The sequence below is a fragment of the Pinus tabuliformis genome, chromosome 4_1 (genome assembly GCF_031772625.1).
Source record: "Pinus tabuliformis cultivar Carrire ecotype Pingquan chromosome 4_1, CPIR1, whole genome shotgun sequence".
Classification (NCBI taxonomy): Eukaryota; Viridiplantae; Streptophyta; class Pinopsida; order Pinales; family Pinaceae; genus Pinus; species Pinus tabuliformis.
The window spans coordinates 766,104,535-766,116,927 of record NC_142303.1 but is presented as its reverse complement, the minus strand read 5'-3'; the positions used below and the strand labels follow the sequence as shown (position 1 = coordinate 766,116,927).

General features: G+C 36.0%; 1 protein-coding gene across 1 annotated transcript; it reads right to left on the bottom strand.

Annotated features, from left to right (window-relative positions):
- Positions 1–271: 271 nt before the first annotated feature.
- On the bottom strand, positions 272–9,504 carry LOC149178409 (transcription factor MYB16-like). The gene is made up of 3 exons (XM_089422077.1): positions 9,323–9,504; positions 1,386–1,515; positions 272–1,223 (listed from the first exon to the last, which is right to left on the bottom strand). Exons 1-3 carry the CDS (start codon positions 9,456–9,458, stop codon positions 272–274), a joined length of 1,218 nt encoding a protein of 405 aa, XP_089278203.1. The 5' UTR covers positions 9,459–9,504.
- Positions 9,505–12,393: the final 2,889 nt, after the last annotated feature.

The following is a 12,393-nucleotide window of genomic DNA, read 5'->3' as shown; positions in this document are numbered from 1 at the left end:
AAAAAAAAAAAATGAGAATCTGGATAAAAAAATATTAAAAAAATCTTGTAAATGCAGTATTTGAATTATAATAATAAAAATGGATTCAGGGCTATAAAATTTTTTTAGAGCATCTAAAATTATGAATTTTAACAATTTTTACTTAGATTTACAAAAATCTCTACCAGTTTTTTTCATAATATAACTGGAATTTCCTTATCTTAAAGAAAAAAAAATAAAAAAATAAACTACAATCTAAAAGCAACCTGCAAAGAAATTTGCATACATGCTGTTACTGACTAGGGAGTGGTAACCTTAGACAACTAAGATCAGGACTGCTGTCCTCCATTGAATTTAACAAGTTAACCCAGTAGTTATTTTCGTCTTCCTGTAGATCTATCCTTGCTGCTGGCAGCGACACGGCTTCTGAAGTCCTTATCGCTGATCCGAGCGGGTTGTCCTGGTGATATTGAATGGCATTTTCAAGAATATCTGATCCTCCGTTGTAGGAATTTGTAGATGTAGTAGATGGAGATTTCTTATCGCTACAATAGTACAGATGGTCATTCTTATCAGGATTGCTGGATGGCATCAGAATGGGCATTGAATTCCAATCAATAATTTCTGTCTCAAAAGCTGAGGGCCGCTCCTCTGTCAAGGATGGTGTGGTGCTATAATGATTTCCGTGATCAGTACTGATGGGTAGGTTTATTTCTTCTGATTTCTTTTCCAGGTCGGAAAATTGTAAAGACCCTTCTGAAGACGTATTATACTCGGTAGAATCATCCCTCGGCCCTGAAACGAATCCCTGATTGATCTGGTTCTGCAAGATATGAAGCGATCTTAATGCATCGGGTTGGAGGAATTGATCAGTTGAAGTCGAAGACAATGATCCCGTTGGATGTGCCCACACCTGGTTGTTATGTGTGCCCAATAACTTCAGAATTTGGAATAGCTGCCACGAGTAGTGATCAGCACTGCCAGCAGGAACATGATGAGGAATATTCAGATAGTCTCTGGCAAGTCGTCCTAATTGAGCTTCAACCAATGCACTGTTCAATCGAGCAGCTATGGCAGTCGAAGACGACGCCATGAAAGATGACAGCATATCTGGTGTAGGCAATAAGCTGTGGGTAACTGGATCGATTCCCATCAAAAGCAGTCGTTTTCTCAGTTTAGTGTTCCAGTGATTCTTTATCTCGTTATCCGTTCTTCCAGGCAGATGGGAGGCTATAGCAGACCATCTAAAATTCAAAACAAAATGAAGGACTTCAATATTTTTGCAAGGGAATAAAAGCACATGCAATCTTGCAAATGAATCATTGTAATTCCTATGCATGGAAAGTGTAAAACAGTAACTTAATGTTATACATTAATAGACTAGGAGGTAGAAATTAAGGCATTACTTATTTCCAAGAACAGCATGGAGACGAATGATGGTGAGATCTTCATGCATGGAGAAGGCTCCACGCTTGATGTCAGGTCGCAAATAGTTTGCCCATCTCAGTCTACAACTCTTTCCACATCTGGATAGTCCTGCACCCGAAACCAAAATAATAATTCAGACCGTGAAGACTTGAAGCGGATGAGAGCGATGGTGTTTCAATATGCATAAACCATGGTCGAGCTGTAGCTGCGTGAAGACTTGAAGCGGATGAGAGCGATGGTGTTTCAATATGCATAAACCATGGTCGAGCTGTAGCTGCATGAAGACTTGAAGCTGATGAGAGCGATGGTGTTTCAATATGCATAAACCATGGTGGAGACGTGAAGATTTGAAGCGGATGAGGGCGATGGTATGTAAACTGTGGAAACGACAGTCTTTCCATATATTGTGCATAAACCGTGAACTAAGTTATAACCTTGGACTGTATATTGTATATAAACCGTGGACTGAGTTGAATTGTGCATAAACCGTGGACTGAGTTGAATTGTGCATAAACCGTGGACCGAGTTATAACCTTGGACTGTATATTGTATATAAACCGTGGCCTGAGTTATAACTGTGGACTGTATAAACCGTGGACTGAGTTATATTGTGCATAAACCGTGGAGTAAGTTATAACCTTGTCCTTTTACATCAGTTTGGACTTGGCGGTCATCGTTTCCGGCAGTGTATGGAAAGATTCAGTCCTATAACTAGGAGCTGCAGTCGATAATTGCGACATCGATTTTGTTGTATCATTGTAATAAGTATAAGGTGAAACCGAGTTTGCATCATTGTAATAAGTATTCAGATAATCTTGTAAGTATTGAAGTTATGTATGGATGAACAGCTGGTATTATTCTGGATGCTTTTATCTAACATTAGAGGGATTTGAAGAAAATATAGTGCATAAAGTTTTAGCCTTTGAGAATGCCTTTTTGAGTGCAATTTCACTTTTTTTATCAGCAGAAGTTTTTTATCAGCAGCAGAAGTAATTTTTTACAGAATGCATTCAATCATCTCTATGGTAGGAATAGTTCTCACTGGCAAGGAGAACTATCCTGAATGGTCCCGGATGATAAAACACACCCTCATCTTCAATGAGCTGTGGAAAGGAGTGTGTGTCGGAGAAGGAGACAATGACCCAGTGCAGCCTACATCAGACAAAGAGCTCGTCATTTGGGATAACAAGAACAGCAAAGCATATGCATTAATCGCAGCATCTGTAAATGAAGAAGTAAGTCGCCATATTTCATCATATTCAACTGCCTTTGAAGCTTTACAAAAGCTCAAAGAACTCTATGACTCACATTCTGCAATTGAAATTGTTCAGCTCATGATTAAACTCTTCACTCTTAAACTGAAAAATAATGATCCTCTTGCTCTTGCATCTGAAGTAAAATCCATAATGCATGATATCAAATCCACTAAGGTTGAGGTGGATATCCCTCTTATTGCTTTTCTCAAAGCACTCTATCCTACTTACTCCAATTATCTTGAGTCTTTGCAAGCAAATGGAAATCTTAAAGATATAACCTTTGACTCTCTTGTGAAAAAGTTTGCTGAAAGAGAGAAAGCCTTTGGAAAGAAGACAGTCTTTGAATCTTTTGAAGAGACTGTTTGCCTTGCTCATAAAGAAAAGCATCCTGCTCAAGATTCTACAAGAGGAAGAGGTGGACGAAGAGGAAGAGGAAGATACTTCAGAGACAGGGGGGGTAGACATTCTCAAGCAGAAAAAGCAGATCTGCATTGCGTTCGCTGCAAACAAAATGGATCACATGATGCTTCTACATGCAAGCTACCATGGGACAAAATTGAGCAGAAAAGAAACCAGCAGAAAGGTAAAACTAATGATACAGACAAAGGTAAAGCACCTGAATCCGCTCACTATATTGAGGCACAATGTAACATTGGAGTAAATGAAGATTTGTTTAATGCTTCCCTTGCTTCTTCGAAAAATGATTTGTTACTTGATTCAGGAGCAACCTGTCATATGACTCATAGGAAAGATTTTTTTGAAGATTTCACTGACAATGTTGACGGAGCAGTATACTTTGCAGATCAGTCAAAAATCAAGCCATCAGCGCTTGGCACAATCAGGCTTAAACTGCCTGGTCTTCCAGACTTTCTTCTGGATCATGTTCTATATCTCCCACAGCTCAAGAGAAGCTTGCTGTCCTTGGTCCACATCCACCAGCAAGGTCACTCCATTCATATGTTTGATGGCAAGCTTGAGGTAAGAAAAGCATCTGACCACTCACTTGTCATGAGGGGAATAGAAGAAGAAAGGCTTCTCAAACTGTAAGGAACCTCTGCTCATGCACAACATTTCTCATATATTTCTCATCATGAAGAAGGTACACTTCCATCAAGTTTATTATGGCATGCTAGATTTGGACATTTAAACTATGACAGTCTCCGCTTATTGAAGAAAAATGGTGTTGCTGGTTTGCCTACAATTCCTAGGAAACATAAGCAATGTGATGCTTGCATTCTAGGAAAGCATAGCAAACAGTCTTTTCATGATTCACATTCAAGAGCACATAGGAAGCTTGAACTCATTCATTCATATTTATGTGGTCCAATGCCCGTTCCTTCTGCAAATGGAAATAAATATATCATGACATTTATTGATGATTACACCAGAATGTGTTGGGTTTATTTATTGAAGAACAAATCTGATGCTTTTAAAACATTCAAGAATTTTCATAAATGGATTGAAAATGATGCACAATCTCATATTGCGTCTATTCGCACTGATAATGGAAAAGAATATACATCAAATGAATTTGAAAACTATCTTCGCCAACATGGGATCAAACATCAAACAACTGTACCTTATAATCCCCAACAGAATGGTATAGCAGAAAGAATGAATAGAACAATTTTGAATATGGTACGATCCATGCTTTTCTTCAAAAATGTAAAGATAATTTTTTGGGCTGATGCTGTTCTATGTGCTGCATATATAAAGAATAGATGTCCATCTAATGCTATAAGAAACAAGACTCCTTATGAATTGTGGTATGGACATGTTCCTTCGGTAAAACATCTCAGGATCTTTGGTTCCACCTGTTATGCTTTGATACCAAAGGTAAATAGAAACAAACTTGGTGATAGAAGTCGTAAGTGTATCTTCCTGGGGTATTCAAACACCTCTAAAGCATACCACCTCTTTGATGAAGTAAATAAAAAGTTTGTTGTATCTAGAGATGTCATTTTTCTGGAATCATCCAAATCTGACAATGTTGTTGAGCGACAACTTGATCGCTTGGATAGATTCGTAAAAACAAAATCATTTCAAGAATTTGATAATCATATTCCACATCTTGAAGGGGGGATTCCTATACTAGATCAACATGTCAAATCTTCTTCTGAAGAACAATCTCCCCTGCATGAAACTCCAACTACGGATGATGCTTTAAGTGATGTAATTGATAGAATTGGGAAACTCAATCTTGATTCAGTCCCAACTCAATCAACAGAGCAGCCTGGACCATCTCAGAAAGGTCCCCCAAAGTGGCTGACAAAGACACTTGAAAGTGTTCATCCTGATGAAATTGGAAAAATAGGAACCCGAAATTCAAACCGACAAAATGGAGGTGATGTAGATGACTTTAATTCACCTGTTGATATGGATGTTACTTATGATTGTGAATTGAACTTGTCTACAGATTTTGAACCAACTTCCTTCAAAGAAGCTGCTTCTCATGATGAATGGAAAGAAGCGATGAAAAAGGAGTATGATGCCCTCATAAAGAATGACACTTGGAAGCTGGTTGATCCTCCATTTGGAACCAAACCAATTGGCTGCAAGTGGGTCTACAAGAACAAATACAAAGCTGATGGCTCACTTGACAAGCACAAAGCTAGGCTTGTGGCAAAAGGCTTTGCACAGAAGGAGGGGGTCGATTATGAGGAAACTTTTGCCCCCACAACAAAATGGGCCACCATCCGGACACTCTTTGCACTAGCTGCTCAGAACGGTTGGAAAGTCCATCAAATGGATGTAAAAACTGCATTCTTGAATGGAGATCTAAAAGAGAATGTTTTTATGTCCCAGCCTGAAGGATTTGCTATGAAAAGACATGAGCATAAAGTATGCAAACTTGTAAAGTCCTTGTATGGCCTCAAACAAGCACCATGAGCCTGGTATGAAAAACTAACTGAGCATCTTCTGAAACTCAACTTCAATCATTTTGATCTTTATGATGCAACTTTATTTGTCAAGAAAGTTGGCAAAACAGTTGTATATCTTGTGGTATATGTAGATGATCTTTTAATGACAGGGAACAATGAAAGCTATATTGCATCCATAAAGAAAGAATTAGGAAAAAGTTTTGAAATGACTAATTTGGGCTATGTTCATTACTATCTTGGCATTGAAGTAACCCAACATCCAAAATCCATATTTCTTTCTCAAAAGAAATACATTGGAGATTTTAAGTATGGGGGATTTACGCAGTGCATTATATTAGATATCATTTTTGGGATTCAACTGCGTTAAGTAAGTCATTCACTTGCGTGCAAGCCCCGGAAGTGATGATTGATGCTATGTGATTCGTTCTCCACATTTCACTAGTTTCAATCCCACTTCTTCACCCCTGTGAGCATCACCCGATGCAATGAGTGCTAAGTGAACTATTCAAAAATCATGAGAAATTAGTCAGTTACGACTACCTCTCATGGAAATGGTCATACGTTTGAATGACTTACTTAACGCAGTTGAATCCCAAAAATGATATCTAATATAATGCACTGCGTAAATCCCCCATACTTAAATTCAAAAAGAGTCAAGGGATCTCTACTTGAATGGTTCATGAGGCACAATACTTGCTAAGGTTTTGCAAATGGGGTAGCAAGCTAAGTGGGCTTGATTGTGGGGAAAAACTCCACAGTTAAGCGCGCTTGAGCCAGAGGAGTTCTGGGATGGGTGACCTCCTGGGAAGTCCTGGTTACCGGGTGCATGCCCCGGAAGTGATGATTGATGCTATGTGATTCGTTCTCCACATTTCACTAGTTTCAATCCCACTTCTTCACCCCTGTGAGCATCACCCGATGCAATGAGTGCTAAGTGAACTATTCAAAAATCATGAGAAATTAGTCAGTTACGACTACCTCTCATGGAAATGGTCATACGTTTGAATGACTTACTTAACGCAGTTGAATCCCAAAAATGATATCTAATATAATGCACTGCGTAAATCCCCCATACTTAAATTCAAAAAGAGTCAAGGGATCTCTACTTGAATGGTTCATGAGGCACAATACTTGCTAAGGTTTTGCAAATGGGGTAGCAAGCTAAGTGGGCTTGATTGTGGGGAAAAACTCCACAGTTAAGCGCGCTTGAGCCAGAGGAGTTCTGGGATGGGTGACCTCCTGGGAAGTCCTGGTTACCGGGTGCAAGCCCCGGAAGTGATGATTGATGCTATGTGATTCGTTCTCCACATTTCACTAGTTTCAATCCCACTTCTTCACCCCTGTGAGCATCACCCGATGCAATGAGTGCTAAGTGAACTATTCAAAAATCACGAGAAATTAGTCAGTTACGACTACCTCTCATGGAAATGGTCATACGTTTGAATGACTTACTTAACGCAGTTGAATCCCAAAAATGATATCTAACATTGGAGATTTGTTAAACAGATTTGGCATGACAGAGTGCAATCCTCTCTCACATCTATTGAAGGAAAGGAATTTGAGGATGCAACAAAGTATAGACAACTTGTAGGAAGTCTCATCTACCTCACTACTACCAGACCAAACATTTTATTTACTGTTGGAATCCTCTCCAGGTTCATGCAAAAGCCTTGTAAGGGGCACTGGTCTGCTGCAAAAAGAGTTCTAAGGTACTTGAAGGGAACTCAAGACCTTGGAATCAAGTATACACAGGTGGACGACTTCAGCTTGATTGGATACTCTATTCAGACTTCGATGGAGACAAAGAAACTGGAGTATCTACTTCAGGATATGCTATGAGTCTTGGATCAGGAGCTGTCTTTTGGAGATCACGCAAATAATCAGTTCCAACAGATTCCACAACAGAAGCAGAATACGTGGCAGCAGCTGAAGCAACAAAAGAAATTGTGTGGCTCAGGAAAATTCTTGAAGATTTGCAGGTAAAACAAGTACAATCAACTCCACTCATGATTGACAACACCTCTGCAATAAAGTTGGCAAAGAACCCAAAGTTCCATGATCGTACAAAGCACATCAATACTAAATATCATCTGATCCGACATCATGTTGAGGCCAAAACAATCCATCTCCGTCATTGTTCCACAAATGAGCAAATTGCAGACATCTTCACCAAAGCGCTTGGAAGAGAAAAGCTTGAAAGATTCAAAACGATGCTTGGACTCACCAACATCCCTTCAGATTAAGGGGGGAATGTTGACACCTAATCCTCTGCGATTGGGTGAATTTGGAATGTGAACAGTCATCAAGAAGATGAACTGATCAGTCATATTCATGAATATAACAATAACTACCTAATGAAATAAACAAATCAGTTTTTCTGCCAAGTCTGGAGTTACTCCTAGCCTGACAATCCGAAAAGCTAGTTTAATTTTTTTAATTTCTTTAATAGAAAAGACACTAACATAATTTTTTATATTTAATAGAAAATCGAAATTACAAAAGAAATAATATAGTTTTGAAAAGTACAATTATTTTGGCCGCAGAGCAGGATATTTGATAAACTAGCTGAAAACAAAATCCCAGAGATAGTTTGGACTTTAAACATATCTCTAAACTTATATTGTTAAATTTCAAAAATAATATAAATTTTACAAATTACTAAGATGATTTATATTATTCAATAAAATTTTGATTTTATACATAATATTGTTTCTAAAAATATGTTAAATTCCAGCAATTAAAAAATTTAATAGCATTAAAATTTAGAGACCTCACCGAAAAAATCTGACATAGTCCAAACTTAGTGCCAGTGATTTACCATTTAAATGCTTATGTGTAATGGTTTCTTAAACCGCATATTAATTCCATAAATCACAAAAACTATAACTTCCAAAACACTTTTATCAATTTTATTAATTCCACAAATCACAACACTATAACTTCAAGAACACTTTAATCAATTTTATATTAGTTTAATTCTACATTTTCTAAAAATAAACGAGAAATTCCTTCGAATTAAAAGCCTACCTTATGTTATCATATAAGGGACAAAATCAAACCTAAGTGTATTTGAAAATTGGATCTTATTGCCAGTGATTTACCATTTAAATGCTTATGTGTAATAGTTTCTTAAACCACAGATTATTTGCACAAATCACAAATACTATAACCTCAAGAACACTTTATCAATTTTGTATTAGTTTAATTTTACATTTTCTAAAAATAAACGATAAATTCTTTCGAATTAAAACCTTTCCTTATCTTATCTTATCAGGGACAAAATCAAAACTTTTGCCCGTCAAAATTGGATATAAATGTGAAGTAGTATTACTGCAATTAGTTGAGGATGGTCTTTTAGCAGGGCTACTTATTATCAGATCAAATATAATCTGGTGGTTTTGCCCTGTGTTAAGGGAGGAGAAATGTTAAAAAATCTAGTAAGCTAAGAGTGACTGTGGTCAGGGAAGGTGCAATCCCTTCGTGACTTTAATGACTTATATTCTACTGGATGGCAGCTCCTCAAATTCAAAATGGGTTTCTTCACCAAAGCCACCCACAATCAAATATCAAGAGTGGTTCTGCCCTGTGCTATAGAAAAAGATATTAAAAAAATCCAAAAAACTAAGAGCGGTTGTGGTCAGAGAAAGTGCAATCCCCTGAGGACTTTAATAGTTTATATGCCTCTGGGTGGCCTATCCTCCGGCCACAGGTGAGACCTAAAAAAATCATAGACAACTTAACCAACCAACAAATAATTAAATATAACAAATAAGATACCTGCAAGTTTGGGAAGAGCGCGCCAATTGCCGAGGCCGTGGCGTTGAACATGGTCGATGAGCTTCTGGTCCTCTTCGGCCGTCCAGGGTCCTCTCTTCAGTCCTTCATGATCACCACAACAAGGTGATCGTCCCATGATTAGTTTTTTAACTGCCTCTCTGCTTCGCAACTGAATAATTACAATTTCCTTCCCGTGCTTATCTTTTGACATATATATAAGAGCGCTTACACAGTGGCCGTAATATATTGTCATATGTTGCGTATAATGGTTGGAGTTTGATTGTATGGTTGGTAACATCGAATCTTCGGGGGAGGCCTGTCATCATTCTTTCCCAGCATAATGACAACCCAAATGACATAACGAGAAAGATTTTGAAGAAACCCAGAAAGAGATAATCGTTTCAAACAAAATTCCGACAACGATACTTTCAAATTTTTTTACGGAAAGCCCTTCCTAATTACTACGACTTTTCTGCTGGGATGTCTTCTAATTTCATACGTTGTTACCTAATCGACCTGAAAATAATATATCTGTATAAATGAATTTGTTTGTTTCTTGTCCGTTTGCCTTTCTTACTCGGCAAGTATATGAGCTCATCCTTTGAACAACATTATACCCAATCGAAGTAATTTGTTGTCAGACTTTAACAAATCCAACCAAATCATAAAGTAAAACTATAAATTCGAACAGAAGAATCTATAAATTATGAGCGCTTACATATGTTAAAACAACATTCATTTTCATTCGAGAATCTCCACATCAAATTTCACTGAAACGGACATATACCAATTTATAAAAGGTCAGTTGTTCCAAGTTTGTATAAAACAGGTTTATACCAATTTGGTTAGGATAAATAATATATAAAATTAAGGCCTCACTCAGGCAGGCGTTCGTTAAAACATCTATTTTCATCGTAGATAAATTCTCACCTAAAAACAAGTTTACATTAATTTGGTTTAAATTTAATATAACTAAAAAGTGTTTCTTCCCTAAAGCTTACAAAATTAAAGTACTCAGATCTTTGTAGTATATAAATTCACATTGATTCGTTTATTATCGTTAATTAAGAATACTTAACTAACAGTGAAAAAAAAACTGATAATATATATTTAATTTTAATTAGTATATTCTTCTAATTTCAATGGGAATCATTTAATTAATATAGATACATTTTTTTCCTATATATTATACTAAATAAATATTTTTTTTAATTATTTTGAGATTACTCCTAATTTTTTGGAGTTTCATTTTTCTACTTCAAAAAAGACATTAACATTGGGTTACAGGATTACCATAGTTAAGAAAAAGAGGACTAAAAGATTAAACACATGAAAATTTATAGAAGTATGATTATATTAATAATGTACATTTCACTTCTTGCATTTTATGAAATAATCTATATTTTTTTCTTTATGTACGTTTCTTTGAAAATTCATGCTACTAAAAAGAACCATACAACTAATCTATAGTTAAAAGGAAGTAGATTAGAATTATTATAAGCAACTAGTTCCTTATTTGAATTAAAGCACTAATTTCATGGGGTTATTACATTCCCTTTGGAGTGTTGTTAGTACCCACAACCTCCTTTGAGAGGAAAGTTTAGTATCTATTTCATATAGAAAGTCTTAAAGATAGATGAAAAGGAGTGGATTCCACGATTGGCACTCATTTACTTAATTTCAATCAAGTTCAATATTTGAACTTGGCTCCTCCTAAAAATTTGATATTTTGGTTTTGATTTCGCTCCCTTTCCCTAGAAGGATAAGTTCTAGCATGAGGACAATTGACTTGTATATTTCCTTAAAGATGACATGTCTTTCACCAAAATGTTGATATTTATGTGTTTAAATTTCTTTCATGTGGCAATGATTTTGTTGAAGAGGCCCTTGGTAAGGTCGATCTCAAACACAAATGTTTGAATGAATGTATAAATCTACACCAATTCTCTCGAGATATAATTTTATGTAAGGACCCAAATTATTTCCAATATCCTTACAAATTAATAAATACCCAAAAAAAGTATTGGTAAATTGGGTATAGATGAAACAAAAGTGACAATCTAGTAAGCATAGTGTAAGAGTCGAATTTATGAAATCAAGGAGCTATAAAAAATTGTTCAATTTCAAAAAACTATGGATAATTTTTAAACAATTTCCCATAATCAAATTTGTCATAGAATCAAACAATTAAAAATCTCCTAGTGGATAGAGAGATATCACAATTTTATCTAATTCAAATGAGTCCAATGAAGCAATGGTGATGTAGGAGGCTAATACAAATCCTTTTCATACAGTGAATTTGGAAATTTTAGTATCCATTCGATCTACTTTACTACTAAAAGTGGAGTGGATTCCCAAATTGACACTAGAAAATCATGACTTACCTTAATTTGATCAAGCTTGGCATTTGAACTTGGTTCCTCTAGAGAATTTCCTTTATTTAGTTTTTATTTGGCTCCTTTCTTCCTAAAAGGATGATCTTAAGCATGGGGACTAGCTATAAATTTCCTAGAAGACAACCTATCTTGCACTACAATGTTGTGTTCAAATTCTTTCATCTGAAAACCATTTTCTTTAGAACACCCTTATTAAGGTCTACATCAGCATAGATGCATGCACATGTACAAAAACCAACTATAGCTCTCTCAAGTTCTAATTTTATGTAAGTGCTAAGAGATATCCAATTTTCATAAAAACTAATAAAACAAAAAGAATGTAATGGAAAATTGCATAGATGCACCCAAACTTGCTTTCTAGTAATTAACATTATGTTAGGATCAAAGTTTGGGAACTAAAGTCTCATAAAAATTCTAGTTCCTCCTTGAAGCTAGGGATTGTGCTAAAACACTTACACAAGCTAGAAAATAAAAATCCCTGGAGCATAAAGACTCTCATATTTCTTTCTCCAAGAAATACAATGAAACAATTTCTATGTAGGAGTTCAATAATCATAAAATATGTATACATCAAATATTTTCCATATAGTGAATATAAAGGGGTTACCTTTCATTTTATGATCACTATCAATGGAACTCTTCATCATGCTCCACTATCTAAGAACTATGAATAGG